Source organism: Haematobia irritans, chromosome 2 (assembly GCF_050003625.1).
Source record: "Haematobia irritans isolate KBUSLIRL chromosome 2, ASM5000362v1, whole genome shotgun sequence".
Lineage (NCBI taxonomy): Eukaryota > Metazoa > Arthropoda > Insecta > Diptera > Muscidae > Haematobia > Haematobia irritans.
The window spans coordinates 70475037-70494711 of record NC_134398.1 but is presented as its reverse complement, the minus strand read 5'-3'; the positions used below and the strand labels follow the sequence as shown (position 1 = coordinate 70494711).

General features: G+C 33.3%; 1 protein-coding gene across 5 annotated transcripts in view; it reads left to right on the top strand.

The window, feature by feature from the left end:
- LOC142225472 (beta-1,3-glucosyltransferase) overlaps positions 1-18719 on the top strand; it is a 68554-nt gene extending 49835 nt beyond the window's left edge. For all 5 annotated transcript variants that reach the window (XM_075295242.1, XM_075295241.1, XM_075295240.1 and 2 more), the window contains exons 6-9: positions 2447-2579; positions 2722-2941; positions 17877-18141; positions 18323-18719. In XM_075295242.1, coding sequence (XP_075151357.1) covers positions 2447-2579; positions 2722-2941; positions 17877-18141; positions 18323-18640 — 936 coding nt within the window. In that variant the 3' untranslated portion in view covers positions 18641-18719. The remainder of the gene's footprint in view (positions 1-2446; positions 2580-2721; positions 2942-17876; positions 18142-18322) is intronic.
- Positions 18720-19675: the final 956 nt, after the last annotated feature.

Here is a 19675-nt window from a genome sequence, read left to right as displayed (position 1 = left end):
CTATTATTAAATACTTAGGCATACAATACCTTTTGTAAATATTGTAGTATAGCATTGTTAGTCTATAAGGATTTCTCCATAGATGAATAATAAAAAAATAATATGCTTGGATGCAAACATATATTAATTTAGAAATAACCTATAAACATATATGTGTGTAGAAAGAGAGACCTAGAGAGAATGCTGCAAGTAAAATAATGGAAATAACCAATTGGCGCCTTAAAAATATATATACACGAAGAAAATTTCATCAAATTTTTTTTTTCTACCAGTGTATGCCTAAGGTGAAACATAACATGTTTGACAATATTTTGTTTGCACAAATCCTGAAAGTATATATGCTTGAAGCAAAATGTGTTTGGGGTATATGTTACAGAATCGATTTTTGTTTTTGAGTATGTGGGCATATATCAAAACAAAGCTGATGAACTTTAACATTCTAGCGAAGAAACTCTCATAAACATCCTTATTGATATATGGAACGGAATTCACATATATTTGACGAAAACCATAGCCAACTCAATGCCAAAGAGTCTTGACGCTGTAAACTATGCTAAAGGATACCATACAAAATATTAAAAACTAGTAATATTTTATATTTAAACAAATAATTTTCATTTATTTTTGGTGTACAAGTTTTTTTGCTATGCGAAATTAACATTTTTTTGTTCTTTTTATTTTGTCCCCTAAACCGAAATAAAACTGAATTAATTTTCTGTTTGTGGCTGGGATCTCAAGCTTTAAATTAAGGTATAATACCATACATACATATTTTCCATATCGTTTTACAATTTATTTCACATTGATTGGTGTACAAGTTTTTTCCTGACTGTATGTGTTTGAAAATTCAATTATAAGTTTAAATGGAAATTTTTTGGAGATATTTTTTCTGTTGCGACAAATTGGGAGAAAATGATTCCAAACATATATTATTTTTAGGGACAATTTGCTTCCAAACATATTATATGTTCACATTTTTTGAGGGTGTATGAGTACATAAGAAAAAAACAAAAACATAAATGTTGTACTGAAAAATACAAAAATTTATGTTGTGTCAAAATGGAAGGTTATTTATGAGCATATCTTTAATTATCGATCTTAGGTTATTGTTAACCCTTTCACTACCGATGTCCAGTTAGAAGGACATTCGAAAAAGACACCAAATTCTATTTTCCCACTTAGTTTCGATTTATTTCTCGATGTTATTTTAAAGTAGAGGCCTTAGTCTAAATAAGCTATAAATATTTTCCATATTGGTGAGCACTAAAATATATTTGTATAAACTTTTTTAACAACAAACGAAAAATACGAAAATTTGAGACAATTTTTCTTTTGTATGTTTCTAGTAAATGGACATTTATACAAAAACTATAGCTGATACTTTTACGGTTTCCTTTTTGTATTCTCACACTGTGAAAGTTATTATAGGCCAAATAGGGCTTATTTTTGTAAGGCCATTTGGTCACAATTCAAGAAGCAAGTTTTCAGAAAAAGCTCATATAGCTCTTGAAGTAATTGAGGTAGGTTCTCAAAATGACAATTTTTGTTCTACATGATGTTAGTACAAGTGAAAACAGAAGAAAAATTAAAGTTTGTAATATTAGGTTTATTTCGGTAGTGAAAGGGTTAACAAAATAGCCTTCGTAATAGGACAACGCCTCGACTTCAAATAAAAACCAATAGAAAGCTTTTAAATAACATAAACATTTCTCATCAAAACTCGTCTTAAGCGGATTCTTTAGAAAATCACAGATATGTCCTCAATAATGTGAGCATTGTTAATGGTTATAAGCTGACAACTGATGTAACACTGCAGAGAATTCAAATGGTAAATTTTTCACTTATATCTCAGTAATCCACAAAGAAAAAAATATCACCAAAATATTTCCAATTAAAAAGTTAATTGAAGTTGAACATTTTTTCAATTAATTGATACAATTAACTTTTTAATCATGATAGAAACATTAAGTTAATTAAGTCAGTGATTGAAATTTTTAAAATGTTTAATTAAAAAATTAATTGATACAATTAACTTTTTAATCAAATTCGGAAGACTAATTCAGTTAAAAAAAGTGCTGATTTTTTTTTGTTTTTTACTTTTTTAATTAAAAATGTATTTCAAACAATCATTTGTTAATCCAAATAAAAATTCTAAGCCAATCTAACTAAGTAAATAAAAATAGTTACATTTTTTAATTAATAAATTAATTGCGTTTTGCAATCAACATCAATTAAATTTTTAATTGAATCAATTACAAAATTAATTGAATTTTGCTGAAAAAATCAATTAATTTTTTAATCAAGATTTTTTTCTATGCCCAATTAAAACTGTGATTGATACTATCATTTTCGTGATTGAAGACATTTCAATTAAAAAATTAATTGGATCAATTAATTTGATGATTGAATCAGAGAAAAAATTTTTTGTGTGCACATATTCTTTCAGATTCCAGCTAAAAGGACTCAGATCTATTTTGCCGTTAAGACCTGTTCTAAATATCACCATGAACGTTTACCCATTTTAAAAAGTACATGGGCACCGTACACAAAACACATCAAATACTTTAGTGATATTGAAGGTAATTACAAAATCATTGCGTAGAATTAAAATTAATAAATTTAAAATTAATATAACATACATATATTATTAACATTAATATGAATGTATCTATACGCTTCTAGTATACTTGAAAAATGTTTTTCTTTTGTTTTCCATTTAAGATCCTAGCATACCGACGGTAAATACCGGCATAGCAAATGTTGAAATGGGACATTGTGCGAAAACACTACAAATTTTGAAAATGGCATTGAGGGACATAGACTATCACAACAATTTGAGATCCTATGGCCACAATAGTTTTTATCAATCGCGCAATAAGGATGACCACAAAGATTTCCAAATCCAATGGCTTGTTCTTACGGATGACGATACTTTATTAAGGTAATCGCAATAATGTCAAAAGAAAACACAGAAAAGCATGGAATTACACATAACAATACCATCGTCAATGAATACAATGTTCTGCATGTGACGGGAGTTGTGTAAAGGAAGAGATTATGCTCCATTTTCATACGAACACAGTGATCAACACCCGCAATGAATTTACAGAAATGACATGTGTACTGAGATGTAATTTGTTTAATACTCGTAATGTCCGCTGACTTGCTCTGAAATATCAAAGAAATTGTAACGTGGTTTTGTCAACGGCCAAGGTAAACTTTGTCGCCTGCACGATCTCCATAAGAATTAATGGATCCTTTCGGAATATGAACACCAACGTTTATCTCTGTCGAGTGAAATATTCAACAATTTATTGATAGACTCTATTTATAATCTACTTGAATGATATACGACAGTTTCTGTCTATTTTGGTCAGGAACTGACTGCGGTTATATTGTCGGGTGTTGGTTGGTTTCCAGATGATCTGTAATTGGTGAGAAATCTCGTCTCGATTTGTAGTACATGGGGAACATAGGTTAGCTTAGGTTAGGTATAGTGGCAGCCCGATATTTCAGGCTCACTTAGACTATTCGTTGACCGATAAATCGTGTATTCGAGAGCTGATGAGCTTTTCGGTTTTCAGATGACATTGTGTGACTACACTTCGTTGTTGATATTGCCTCGGAGATGGCTAGTACAAAACAAGTAAGGAAAGTCTAAAGTCGAGCGGGGCCGGCTATATTATACCCTGCACCACTTTGTAGATCTAAATTTTCGAAACCATATCGGGCGAAAGCTATATATGGGAGATATATCTAAATCTGAACCGATATCAACCAAATTTGGTACGCATAGCTACAATGCTAATTCTCCTTCCTGTGCAAAATTTCAACTAAATCGGAGTAAAAGATTGGCCACTGTGGACGTATGAGTGTAAATCAGGCGAACGGTATATATGGGAGCTACATCTAAATCTGAACCGATTTCAATAAAATTTGGCACACTTGACTACACTACTAATTGTACTTCTAGTGCAAAATTTTAAGCAAATTAGGGTAAAACTCTGGCTTCTGGGGCCATATAAGTCCATATCGAACGAAATATATATATGGGAGCTATATCTAAATCTGAACCGATTTCTTCCAAAATAGGGATCTATTCTGAGCCAAAACACACACTTGTGCCAAATTTGAAGTCGATTGGAATAAAACTGCGACCTAGACTTTGATTACAAAAATGTGTTCACGGACAGACGGACATCGCTATATAGACTCAAGAACCCACCCTGAGCATTTTTGCCAAAGACACCATGTGTCTACACTGAAAAAAATATTGTCGTGAGGTCAAAGATTTCATGTCTTTAAAATACGAATGCAAAGTTTGCTTAGCATAGAAGACGCATTTCTCTAATATAAAGTTTTTTTCCTTGTCCAAAAGTCGATAAACTTTTCTATGAAGTCGTAATGTCCTTACAGTTAAGTGATTTGACTTAAAAATGGGTATCATAACATGAAAGAAAAAATGTTTGGGCAAAGGTCAAGTTGACTTTAATAATTCAGAAAAATTCTTTAAATTTAATGAAATTGTCTTTAAATTTGTTGTCTTTTTACATTTTGACTATAAAGCAAAAAATCGTTCAAATATAGGACATGTTTTTCAAAACTTTATTTTAAAGAAGTTTTTTACTTGAAACATAGCATAATTTCTACTGGAAGTCGAGTCTTAATTTAGAAAATAAAGTTGTCGTTAACTCGTTTTAAAGGTCTTTGTTAGCATATGAAGTAAAAAAGATGAGAAAGCGAAAAATTAAAATTTGCTTCCCAGAAGCAAGTACACAAAACCCAAATTTAAAAGAGAATTGTGTCTTAAAAGTATCCTTACTTGTATTCTCCGCTTCTTTGGCTCGGAATCAATACCAAATTTTTTAAAGGAAAGACAAAATCTTTGGAACCGGGCATGCTTTTTTTCAGTGTATCTCGTCTCCTTCCGGGTGTTGCAAACATATTCACTAACTTATAATACCCTGTTCCACAGTGTGGCGCAGGGTATAAAAAATCCCATATATCTTCAATCATATATATTTTCAGAATTTGTTCAAACAAAATTTGTTTGAAGATTTTGTTTTCAGAATTTGTTCAAACAAAAAATTTTTTGTAATGTGCAAGCATATCGTTTTTTATACCCTAAACCACATAGTGGTCAGGGTATAATAAGTTTGATCGGCCAAAAAATGTGCCTACCAGAAATATTGATTTTAGACCCCATAAAATATATACCGATCGACTCAGAATCACCTCCTGAGTCGATCTAGCGCTTGGTGTCCGTCCGTCTGTCCATGTATTTGTTGTTCACAGGATTCCGGTCGCAATTATTAACCGATTTTGATGAAATTTGGTACAGGGAGGTTTTTGGGCACAAGGACGAACGCTATTGAATTTGGAAGAAATCGGATCAAATTTAGATATAGCTCCCATATATATGTATCGCCCGATTTCGACAAATGGGGTCACTTTGCGCTTTTTTCAAACGGATCGTCACCAAATTTGGCAAAAGGTAATCTTTTCCATCGCCCTTCAAGTCTGCAAAATTTCATGTAAATCGGTTCAGATTTAGATATAGCTCTCATATATATGTATCGCCCGATTTTCCCAAATTTGGCCACAAAACCTTTATTTATCAACCGATCTTACTCAAAGTTGGCTAAATATAATTTTCTATAGCACTAACTATATGTGCAAAAAATCATCGAAATCAGTTCAGATTTAGCTATAGCTCCCATATATATGTACCGCCCGATTTTTCAAAATTTGGCCATAAAACCCTTATTTATCAACCGATCTTACCCAAATTTGGCTAAATGTAGTCTACTATAGCACTAACTATATGTGCAAAAAATCATCGAAATCGGTTCAGATTTAGATATAGCTTCCCTATATATGTATAGCCCGATTTTCCCAAATTTGGCCATAGAACCCTTATTTATTAACCGATCTTAATTAAATTTGGCTAGATCTAGTCCTCTATAGTACTAACTATATGTGCAAAATTTCATCGAAATCGGTTCAGATGTAGATATAGCTCCCATATATGTATCACCCGATTTTGAAAAATTCGCCCCTAATAACCTTATGTTTGACCATACAGGCCTCATTTCTTAACTGATCATACTCAAATCTTGCACAAGGTAACCTTTTGTGGTATTAATCAAACCCGCAAAATATTATGCAAATTGGTTCAGATTTAGATATAGCTTCCATATATATGTATTGCTCGATTTTCCCAAATTTGGCCATAGTACTCTTATTTATTAACCAATGTTACTCAAACTTCAAATTTTGATGTACTAGCCGATCGTACTTATACGTACTTGTAGCTCTTACATAAGAATATTGCTCGATTTTTACAAATTTGGATTTATTACGCACACTAATTGAACGATTTTCTCTTTTTATACCCTCCACCATAGGATGGGGGGTATATTAACTTTGTCATTCCGTTTGTAACACATCGAAATATTGCTCTAAGACCCCATAAAGTATATATATTCTGGGTCGTGGTGAAATTCTGAGTCGATCTGAGCATGTCCGTCCGTCTGTTGAAATCACGCTAACTTCCGAACGAAACAAGCTATCGACTTGAAACTTGGCACAAGTAGTTGTTATTGATGTAGGTCGGATGGTATTGCAAATGGGCCATATCGGTCCACTTTTACGTATAGCCCCCATATAAACGGACCCCCAAATTTGGCTTGCGAGGCCTCTAAGAGAAGCAAATTTCATCCGATCCGGCTGAAATTTGGTACATAGTGTTAGTATATGGTCTCTAACAACCATGCAAAAATTGGTCCACATCGGTCCATAATTATATATAGCCCCCATATAAACCGATCCCCCGATTTGGCTTGCGAGGCCTCTAAGATAAGCAAATTTCATCCGATCCGGCTGAAATTTGGTATATAGTGTTAGTATATGGTCTCTAACAACCATGCAAAAATTGGTCCACATCGGTCCATAATTATGTATAGCCTCCATATAAACCGATCCCCCGATTTGGCTTGCGAGGCATCTAAGAGAAGCAAATTTCATCCGATCCGGCTGAAATTTGGTGCATGGTGTTAGTATATGGTCTCTAACAACCATGCAAAAATTGGTCCACATCGGTTCATAAGTATATATAGCCCCCATATAAACCGATCCCCCGATTTGGATTTGGGACATGGTGTTAGTATATGGTATCCAACAACCATGCAAAAATTGGTCCGCATCGGTCCATAATTATATATAGCCCCCATATAAACCGATCCCCCGATTTGGTTTGCGAGGCCTCTAAGAGAAGCGAGTTTCATCCGATCCGGCTGAAATTTGGTGCATGGTGTTAGTATATGGTCTCTAACAACCATGCAAAAATTGGTCCACATCGGTTCATAAGTATATATAGCCCCCATATAAACCGATCCCCCGATTTGGATTGCGAGGCCTCTAAGAGAAGCGAGTTTCATCCGATCCGGCTGAAATTTGGTACATGGTGTTAGTATATAGTCTCTAACAACCATGAAAAATTGGTCCACATCGGTCCATAATTATATATAGCCCCCATATAAACCGATCACCAGATTTGACCTCCGGAGCCTCTTGGAAGACCAAAATTCATCTGATTCAGTTGAAATTTGGTACGTGGTGTTAATATATGGCCTCAAACTCCCATGCAAAAATTGGTCGAAATCGGTCCATAATTATATATAGCCCCCATATAAACCGATCCCCAGATTTGATCTCCGGAGCCCCTTGGAAGAGAAAAATTCATCCGATTCGGTTGAAATTTGGTACGTGATGTTAGTATATGGTATCTAACAACCATGCAGGAATTAGTTCATATCAGCCCATAATTATATATAGCACCCATATAAACCGATCCCCAGATTTGACCTCCGGTGCCTTTTGGAAAAGCAAAATTCATCCGATCTGGTTGAAATTTTGTACGTGGTGGTAGTATATGATATTTAACAACCATGCCAAAAGTGGTCCATATCAGTCCATAATCATATATAGCCCCCATATAAACCGATCCCGAGATTTGGTTTTGGAGCCTTTTGGAGGAGCAAATTTCATCCGAGTCAGTTGAAATTTGGTACATTGTGCTAGTATTTATATGACCGTTAACAACCATGCCTCACTAGGTCCATATCTATATAGTTATATATAGCCCTCAGATAAATCGATCCCCAATCACACAACAATTAGTCCATCAATATCATCAATCAAGAATAATTGTATATAGTCCCCATATAAGCAACCCCCATATTTCAATTCTGGCTCCCTACGTACCGTGCAATAGCCCATATCGATTCGTAATTATTTGTAGACTTATCTACACATACTTTTTATTTTGTCTAATGTATACCACGTATGGACTAACTCACAATTTAGAAAACGATTTAAGATACCACAACCCACACCCAGAGAAGGAATATGACCACCTCAAACCTGTTTTAAGAGCAAAATGTTATTTTTGGGTGGTGACCATGTAACATGGTTTTCGCAACCGTGTTATTTTCTCGGAAAGCATGCACCTGATTTCGGCAAGCAGGTTATATTTGACGAGAAAATAACATTTTAGTGACAAACATGTTACATGGTTACCATACAAAAATAACATTTTGCTCTTGAAACATGTTTGAGGTGATCATATTCCTTCTCTGCGTGCAAGTAATTCGATTGTGGATGACAGTCTTTCGTAGAAGTTTCTACCCAATCCATGGTGGAGGGTACATAAGATTCGGCCTGGCCGAACTTACGGCTGTTTATACTTGTTTAATAATGGGCTCAATATTAGTGGCATCCTAACTCCGTAGGTGCAATATCAACACAGCCAGTGTTGCTAGAAGTAGGGGAAATTCCCTATATGTAGGGGTTTTCTAATATTTAGCGTCTTGTAGGGACGTAGGGCCACAATGTAGGACATTTTCACTCAACACAATTTGTAATAATTACATTTTGGTGGCTCTAGAGGAGGAAATTAGAAGCCGGCAAAGCTTGATCTTTGATAATGTGTGGTAAACTTTATTCCTGTAGAAAATTTTGTCAACATTTTATTTCTATAGAACATTTTGTCAAAATTGTATTTCTATAGAAATTTTTTTTAAAATATTATTTCTATAAAAATTTTCTCAAAATTTTATTTCTGTGGAATTTTTCTAAAAATTTTATTTCTATAGAATTTATTGTCAAAATTTTATTTCTATAGAAAAATTTCTCACAAAAATTTGTTTATAGAAACTTTTTCCAAATTTTATTTTTATAGAGATTTAACAAAAAAGGTTACTAATTGTGGCAACCGTGGTGGTAATACAAATTTATGTTCTAAGTTATATACGTTGCATATTCATATTTTAAGATAATAAAGTACTTAGAACCATTTTGTACTTAGAACCATACTTTACTTACTTGTTTAGTTTCCAAAAAGTTATTCCATTTGCTTGCTTGCAGCAAAATGTCTTAAATATAAGTGTTGGAAAGGGAGCTTCCAAAAAAGTAGATTGATCTCCATCTTGTGATCCGGAAGTAGTGCAAATTGGGATCGTCTCCAATGAATTTTGCAAGGCTTCTCATAGGACGAATGTACTCTCTTTTTTAAACCTTTGCATTTCTTTAAAAGTTGTGCCTGGGAAGATCATTTGAATAAAGAAATTTAAAAATCACCAATTTCATTTTTTATCAATATTTTTTATTAAATGACCTAACACGAAAATCAAAATTTTTAAACATATTGAATTTATTGAAAATGTTGTCAAAATTGTATTTCTATTGAAAATTTTGCCAAAATTCTATTTCTATACAAAATATTGTCAATTTTTTTTTCGTATTTACGAAAAGCTTGCGAACAGCTGCTCAAAAGTCAAAAAGAAAAGGTCGTTATTGAGTTGGATGCACTGCGATAATTCCAAGCGAACAAATGATACGGTTTCCCCGATCGGCCTCACCATCGACGGGGAAGCCGAACATCCATGGAATGAAATTTATGCTGTGTATTTGATGAGACCAACTGCTGCAACCGAGTGAAAGTATCACAGGAGCTTTGTTTATAGCTTAAACATTGTTCCTTCTGATTACAACTTGTTCAGATAGATGGCGAATGGCTTGACTGATCAGCATTTCATGGAATTTTCGTTCGCCTTGAGACGAACGATTCGTCAAAAATCCCATATTGATATCACAAAAACCAGAGTTTGTGAATCCTAATTGTTTCGGTGTTCGATAGTAAATCATAAATAATGAGTTCATGACAAATTTCAGGATTTTCTAGCAAATGTATCTAAAGTTATTTTAGTTTCAATGTAGACGAACGATTCGTATCGAGTCGATTTTGTGTTTCATGAACAGGCAGTGAGTTCAAATACCTGTCGTTTTTCGTCGCGCTATCCGGATGTTGCCAGAAAGATAGGGAAAAGTTGTGGCCAGCGATGGGCAATACCTCGATTAATCAGTCAGTTTTATCATACATTTTAAAAAATCCGTTTTCTTTGCATTAGAGAACTGCCGAAACTCGACTATATTAACTTAAACAGGCTGTTAACGTTTCTGAGCCTAATGAAAAAGTGTACACACTAGGGTTTTCTTTTTCCCGGACTTTTTCCATTCCCGGCATACATTTACACAGTTGAATAATTTAGAAATCACCTAAAGCTACGATTTTAAGGCGTTGTCTGGACAACTAACAATATATATAATGTTGATCTCGTACATCAGCCATAAAAATCATACTAAAATATGAAATATTTTTTAATACAAAAAAATTTCACAATGTTTTCTTTCAGTGTAGTTTTCGGAAAAACACTTTTAATATAACTAGTGAGATTTTTTGTAACATTAAAAAACTGTTTGGAAATGAAAGAAACTTATTTCGATTTCACTATCATTCACATTACACTTCCAAAATCCACTTTAACTAGATTTCAACTGTCATTTGCCATATAAAACCCTCTATTATATATGAAATATTGTAAAGAAGGGAAAGCGGGAGCGGAAAAAATAGCAAATTCCCGGGAAAAAACCCCTAGTGCAAACACTAAAGGCCTACACACAATGAACAGCTTAATTCTTATTTCTTTGCTTCGAAAAAAGTTGAAATGTTTATAATTATATGAGGGCACGCACAATAAATATAAGCTAGAAATATAAGTTTGTTTATGTTTATGAAGCGAGAATTGTGCTTTTCTATGTGTGTTGGAAAAACTACAGCGGGTTTAAAGCAAAGAAAAAAAGCAAAAGCCTAGATCTGCTTTTTTCATTGTGTCTCTGCCTTAACATCTTTAATAGTAGGTATCGATTGTAAATTTGTATGTGTTAGGGTGCCATGGCTCGGCCGAACTCCTTTTCAATTGTTTAACAAAACAGCATCTTGTTATCCCTTATGAAACTAATTCATTTACTGTAGGACCGAATGCCTCCAATATATGTTACATTGCATTTCATCGAAAAATAAAAATGATATATGTAATATTTTTCAATTAAAATTTCAATTTATCTGGTATGGATTAAGCGTATTTGCTCCATTGATTTTAATATGGAAATACATATCGCAAAAAATTCAGGATGGTACAAGTGTCTGTGCAGATGCATTTTATTGCAATTTTTGTCTTTATTTTGCGGTTCCGCTTTTCGGGTTGTAGGCCAGTGCAAGTTAAGTTGTTAGTATCAATGATTAAGGCGAAAATGTTTATTTGATTATGGTCGGCAACAAGTTCACCAACTCTTTCCGGTCAACTCGTCCTTGTATGTTCAATATGGAGGAAGTCACAGTGGTTTAGTGCAAGCAAAGAGACACAGAAGAAAATTAAAATTTTAAGCCATAATTTTTGCTTGTGTAAAGTTATATTAATATAATTAAAGCTATATTAATAGGGAAATTAACCGACCGCAACAAAATACTCGTACAAAATACTATTACTTTCCTTTGAAACGAAAGATATCGCTTTGTTGGCAGGAAATTAAACCTGCCCAGCAAAAAAATTTGGAAGTTCTTCCAAAGGCACAAATTTAAAAGCACTTCCAGAAATGCACTCCCAATGATGTTCTTTGTTTTAACTACCCAGGAAGTTCTTTTAATTCAATTTTTTATAACTTGGTTTTTTCATACTTTTAATTGGTAATTTTAACTTTTTTGGCTTCAAATAGGTTAAAAACAGAGTAAGAATTCATAAAACGGCACAAATAATTTAAATTTTGTCGAAAAAAATGCCAAATCCAATCTGAAAAAACTGTGAATTTTTGAAAATATTTGAGGTCAAACGTTTCCGACAAGCGTTAGAATCCATTAAAAAATTATAAAAATTATTTATTTGACAAAATATCACAGAATTTTTTAATTTACATCCAAACCATTGAATTCGGATCACACCTAAAGAAGTGATGGAAATTCAGTGCAACGGCTGTTGAAATGGAGGACTTCCGTCCTATGACAAGCCCATGTTAAATTCATCGCTTCTGCGTCAATTTTGCACCACTTCCGGATCCAAAAAGAACATTTTCATTACTTTTTTGGCGACGCTTTTTTTGCTGGAAGCTTAATAGAAAAACAATCCTGTGTCCAAATCTTTTACACAAGAATTCATGTCGATATGCATACTTTAAAACCAAAGTTCAGGAGAAACTGGATGCCTACGTTGTATCAACGAATTTGTTTCATTGGCTCACTTTTAATGACACATTTCGTTAATATAACGACTTTTTTTCTATTAGTGTACCAGAACAATCCGAGAGCACATAAACAAGAACTGGAAAGGTCTCAAAACAAATCCTTCAGATTAAAAATAAGAACAAATTACATATTTTCTCCCATCTTTTGTCACTGCATTTGAATAAACTTCCAATAGGCGATTCCGATATGAAATCCAAATTTTTTGTTACACATAAAGAAAATTTCATTAAAAGTCGGCCAACGAAAAATTTTCATTGATATAACGAAACATTTCCATTAATACAATGAAAATATTCGCTAATAGTACGAAATGTTACGTTTATTTGCAGAAAATTCGTTATATTAACGAAAACATTCGTTGTATTAATGAATTTGTTTCATCGGCTGACTTTTAACGACACATTTCGTTTATGTAACGAAACTTTTTTATTAGTGTATGCAAATGAAAAAAAAATCGTTGGCTAAATTTTAATGAAAATATCTTTTGTTGAAGACTTTCTACCTAACTTACTTGTTTATTACAGTTTTTTTTATTAATTGTAATAAATAATAAATGAAATAAAAAAACCTTGCTCACTTGTTTTCTAAAAGGTCTTGTCACAAGGACATATCATTCATTACCTTTATTTATTCTAGGTGGCCTAGGATCTGTTAGTACGCAGAAAAATATGTCACTAAAAAATATTAAATTAAAAGTTGATTGAAATTGAAAACTTTTTCAATTAAAAAACAAGTAAGAAAAGTCTAAAGTCGGGCGGAGCCGACTATAATATAACCTGCACCACTTTGTAAATCCACATTTTCGATACCATATCAAATCAGTCCAATGTGTTGGATGTTATATGTACCCATACACATATATTCTATATATCTGACCAGATCTGGACAGAGTTCTACAATACTTATATATTTTACATTTAAGTCGGCGAATGCGCTGAGGTGGAACACATTTTGAGGCAACTTCGTAAAAGTGTATTTATGATTTATTGGTCGATAGATATGTATTAGAAATAAAGGAAAATTTGAGTCGTTTGTACAAGTTTTCGATTTAGCAGTGGCGATTTTATAAGGAAAATGAGAGTATTTTGGCCATTTTTGCCCAAATCAGAAAAACATATATATGGGAGCTATATCTAAATCTGAACCGATTTCAATCAAATTTTGCACACTTGACTATACTACTAATTGTACTCCTAGTGCAAAATTTCAACCAAATTCGGCCAAAAATCTGGCTTCTGGGGCCATATAAGTCCATATCGGGCGAAAGATATATATGGGAGCTATATCTAAATCTGAACCGATTTCAAGAAAATTTAGCACACTTGACTATACTACTAATTGCACTCCTAGCGCAAAATTTCAACCAAGTTGGGCTAAAACTCTAGCTTCTGGGGGCCATATAAGTCCATATCGGCCGATAGATATATATGGGAACTATATCTAAATCTGAGCCGATTTCTTCCAAAATCAATAGGGTTATATTCTGAGCCAAAACACATACTTGTGCGAAGTCGATTGGACTTAAATTGCGACCTAGACTTTGATTACAAAAATGTGTTCACGGACAGACGGACATGGCTAGATCGACTCAGGGACCCATCCTGAGCATTATTGCCAAAGACACCATTTGTCTATCTCGTCTCCTTCTGTGTGTTGCAAACATAGGCACTAACTTATAATACCCTGTTCCACAGTGTGGCTCAGGGTATAATTAATTGAAACAATTAACTTTTTAATAAAAGTAAAACCATTAAGTCAATGATTGAAAATATTTAAATTTTTGATTACAAAAAAATTGAGTTTTGCAATCAACACCAATTAAATTTTTAATTTAATTTTAAAAAATAATTGACATTTGCTATGAAATCATTAAATTTTTTATTGAATTATATTTTATGCTCAATTAAAACTGTGATACTATTATTTTCGTGATTGAAGACATTTCAATAAAAAAAAATAATTGGATCAATTAATTTCTGTATGCTCCTAGCGATCCACAAGTTTAAACTGCGTGACGAAACCATTAGGATACTGAGTGAATGGTGTTAAGGGAATAAAATTAACATTCTAGCTATGCTTGGTGGAAAACGGTTCAAATTTGCTATAGCTCCCATAAATGTTTTACGCCCGACTTAGATTCATATGACCTCCGGAGGGTAAAATTTCACTCCGATTTACTTGAAATTTTGAAAAGAGAGTATAGTTAACATTTTAACAATATCAAAATTTGGTAAAATCGTTTGGATATATTTACCCCTGAATTAAGGAAATACGGTACTCCGAATGATCTTGATCCAAATCGATTCTACTTTAGATAAAACCCTATATAGATTTTCTTCCTAGATCGAAAATCTTTGTTGTTAGATCCTTTTCAATAAATATATAAAATATATTCTTCCAATTTAGGCAAATATGGCCAGAATAGCCCATATCCTTGTAAAATGAAATTTTATAAAAAAAAATGGCTTTAGATTTAAATATTTCCCAATTTTTTCGTGCATTATCCTAGAGCATTAGCTGGTTTAAATTTTAGTTCAGATTTAAATATAAGAACTTAAACCCCTATACATGGATCCCGACAATTTTGAAGGATTTGACATGGTATCTAAAATGTAAATGTACACAATGGTGCAGAGTACAATATAGTCGACCTCGGCCAATTTAGACTTTCCTTACTTGTTAAATAATAAAGATATATTATGTTTTATATACATAAAAATTAATAACTTTTTTGTTTTAATTATAATTTTAAAAAATGTACTAAGGGATACTTAGGTTTTTATCGACGGGCGTATGTATTTATATACGTTCATTTATAGAAACTAATTTTTAATAGCAAAATTTTCAATTATATTTTTGATTGAAAATATCCTTTTTTATTATACCCTACACCACTTAGTGGTCAGGGTATAATAAGTTTGATCTGCCAAAAAATGTGCCTACCAGAAATATTGATTTTAGACCCCATAAAATATATACCGATCGACTCAGAATCGCCTCCTGAGTCGATCTAGCGCTTGGTGTCCGTCCGTCCGTCTGTCCATGTATTTGTTGTTCACAGGATTCCGGTCGCAATTATTAACAGATTTTGATGAAATTTGGTACAGGGAGTTTTTTGGGCACAAGTACGAACGCTATTGAATTTGGAAGAAATCGGATCAAATTTAGATATAGCTCCCCTATATATCTATCGCCCGATTTCGACAAATGGGGTCACGATTTTCCAAAATTTTGACACAAAACCCTTATTTATCAACCGATCTTACTCAAAGTCGGCTAAATGTAATCTTCTATAGCGCTAACTATATGTGCAAAAAATCATCGAAATCGGTTCAGATTGAGATATAGCTCCCATATATATGTATAGCCCGATTTTCCCAAATTTGGCCATAGAACCCTTATTTATTATCCGATCTTACTCAAAGTTGTCTAGATGTGCTAGTGCTCCATAGTACTAACTGTATGTGCAAAATTTTATCGAAATCGGTTCAGATGTAGATATAGCTCACATATATGTATCTCCCGATTTTAAAAAATTCGCCCATATTTAATAACCTTATGTTTGACCATACAGGCTTCATTTCTTAACTGATCTTACTCAAATCTTGCAAAAGGTAACCTTTTGTGGTGTTAATCAAACCTGCAAAATATTATGCAAATTGGTTCAGATTTAGATATAGCTTCCATATATATATGCATTGCTCGATTTTCTCAAATTTGGCCATTGTACTCTAATTTATTAACCAATGTTACTCAAATTTCAAATTTTGATGTACTAGCCGATCGTATTTATACGTACTTATAGCTTTTACATAAGAATATGGCTCGATTTTTAGAAATTTGGATTTATTACCCACACGAATTGAACGATTTTCTCTTTTTTAATAATGGGCTCAATATTAGTGGCACACTAACTCCGTAGGTGCAATATATTCCCTATATGTAGGGGTTTTCTAATATTTAGCGCCTTGTAGGGACGTATGGCTACAATTTAGGGACATTTTCACTCAACAAAATTTGTTATAAATTTTACATTTTGGTGGCTCTAGAGGAGGAAATTAGAAGCCGGCAAGGTTTGATCTTTACCACTCGTGCCAAAAAAAAATCTAACAAAATTTGAAGATTACCACAAATCTAACAAACAAATATTTCTATAGAAATTTTTGTCAAATAAATTTTGTCAAAATTGTACTTCTATAGAATTTTTTTTTTCAAAATATTATTTCTATATAAAAAATTTCTCACAAAAATTTTATAAAGAAATGAAATGAAATGATATATAAAACTTTTTCCAAAATTTTATTTTTATAGAGATTTAACAAACAAAAAATTACTATTTTGGGTATAATTGTACCAACTGTGGCAACCGTGGTGGTAATACAAATTTATATTCTAAGATATAACGTTGCATATTCATGTTTTAAGATAATAAAGTATTAGAACCCTTTTTTTGTAAAATTTGTTTAAATTTAACGAAAAATATTGTAGGGAAAATTGTTTGGGAATGTATGGGAAAGTAGGGAACTTTGTTTGTTCTTGTAGGGTAAACCGAACATTTTCCCTGGCAACACTGACTATGAGCTATAGCCAGATTGATACAAAGCACCCATAAACATGTTCCCCTTAATTTTCTTAAATATGCAACTGCAGTTTATCTTCCATACCTATATCAATGTTACCCCACAAATGCTTAGGTTTACTAATTCAATAAAGGTGGTTTAGGGTATGATATAGTCGGCACCGCCCAACTTTCTATTTTACTTACTTGTTTTTATTTTATATTTATAGGAACAATGATTATTCTAATTAATTTCTTAACTGACTTAATTTTTAATTTGTTTAAAATTTTATTTTGCCAGTTAAATTTTTAATTGATTTCTTTTCTTTTATTTCAATCAACTTTTTAAATTCGAACACTTTAGTGATATTTTTTCTGTGTGTGCACAATGACAAAGTTAATATACCTCTCCTACGCATCTTCCGGTGGAGGGTGTGGGATAGAATTCTTCCGACCTACTATATGTACAGTGTGACCTACACATTTAATAAAATTATCCTCCGCTTGAATCGGTTTGCTTATTGCGGCGAGAAATTTGCATACACAAACACATTGTCGTTCACCACCTCATTATACATGCCACGAATGAAAATTCCCTGCTCTTCCGTCTTGCTGATGATGACTTTTTTATTTGTGTTAATGTGCCACTTCTGTCTTCCTGCTTTTTTCTACCCTCAATAGTGTTTCAGGTGTTTGCCAAGTACTTGGCTGTTACAATTCAATGGATGAAATCTATCTGGGCGAACGCTATGGTTATCGCTTGTATGCTCCCGATGGCTTCAACTACATAACAGGGGGTGGTGGCATTGCAGTGTCGGTGCCGGCTCTTCAATTGATTGTGCAACACTGTAGCTGTCCTTCGCCCTCGGCGCCCGACGATATGATTTTGGGTTCCTGTTTGCACACACTCCAGTTGAAAGCACTCCATTCATCGCGTTTCCATCAAGTAGGATACTTTAATTTTATTTACTTGCCAAGAGTGATATATAAAAAACCACACACTCATACACACAACTTGACGTTATATGTGGGCCATGTGTCATTAATGTCTGTTTGCTTGCTTATTTTTTCTCTCCCTCTCTTTGTCTTCCCGCCCCCCGTTTTTCATTTTACTACTCCATCTATAGGCTCGGCCTAATGACTACCCAGCAGAACGTTTGAAACAAGAAGCACCAGTATCATTTCACAAGTTTTGGCAAATGGATCCCAATGAAGTTTACCAGGAATGGTTTTTCAATGCTGACGATCGTATGCTACTGACGGATGCCAAAGATGTTGAGGCGGAAAAAGATGTTCGACGGCAAAAGCCGCAGGAAAATCCCAACTACTACCATAAGAACCGTAATCTGTTGGCCAAGCCTGAGGCTATAAACTTTAATGAATTTGTACCTGTATCCCTGATAGCCTCACTCCATCATTCCAAAGAGCGACATGTGGATTTGTAATCTCTATAGTTCTATAAGGGAAAAACTATGAAGATGAACTGTAAATAAATTCTATATTTCTATGCACTTAACATACAAATCAATTCATTGATTGTTTTTTATTTAAGTGGGCATTTCAAGAAACTAAACGATTGGGTTGGGTTTCGTTCGGTTACACTGAAAAAAAGCTTACCCAGTTCCAAAGTTTTGTCTTTAATTATTTTGGAATTAATGGCGAGCCAAAGAAGCGAGGATTTACAGCGAGGATCGTTAAAAAGCATTTCACTTTTAAATTAAGATTTTGCTTACTTGATACTGGGAAACCAATTTCAATTCACGAATTTTTTCATCTTTTGTGTTCGTGTAAAATAAAGTCATTCATAAACATGTTAACCGCAAATTAAATTTCTAAATTTAAATGTTGCATATAAAATGAGTCTTTATCGCTGATAACCATTTAAAGTCGCATCACATGTAAGGAAGTTTATTTGGAAGAAAAGTATATACTGTTTGTGATAAACGTTTACTCTTTTCCGGGATGTAAAAACAATTTCATAAAGACTAACTCAAAAAACAATCTTTTCTGGCTAATTGCATTTTCCCTCACATCTTTCTCACTTCCACGAGGTTTTTTAGTTCTTAGCGCCTTTTTCTGTAATACAAACAATGTAGAATAAATTATACGATTTTATAAATTTTTAAAATTTTACCTTTCGCCTGGACGGAGAATCGAACCGCGGACCCTGCAATTTGTAAGCCAGCAGACTATCCACTGAGCTACGTAGCTGTTATTGTCATCAATAGCTAACTATCCATATAAAATTCGTTTTTATTATTCAACATAGTTCCCTTCAAGAGCGATACAACGATTATAACGACCTTCCAATTTTTTGATACCATTTTGGTAGTACTCCATCGGTTTTGCCTCAAAATAGGCCTCAGTTTCGGCGATCACCTCTTCATTGCAGCCAAATTTTTTCCCTTCGAGCATCCTTTTGAGGTCTGAGAACAAGAAAAGTCGCTGGGGGCCAGATCTGGAGAATACGGTGGGTGGGG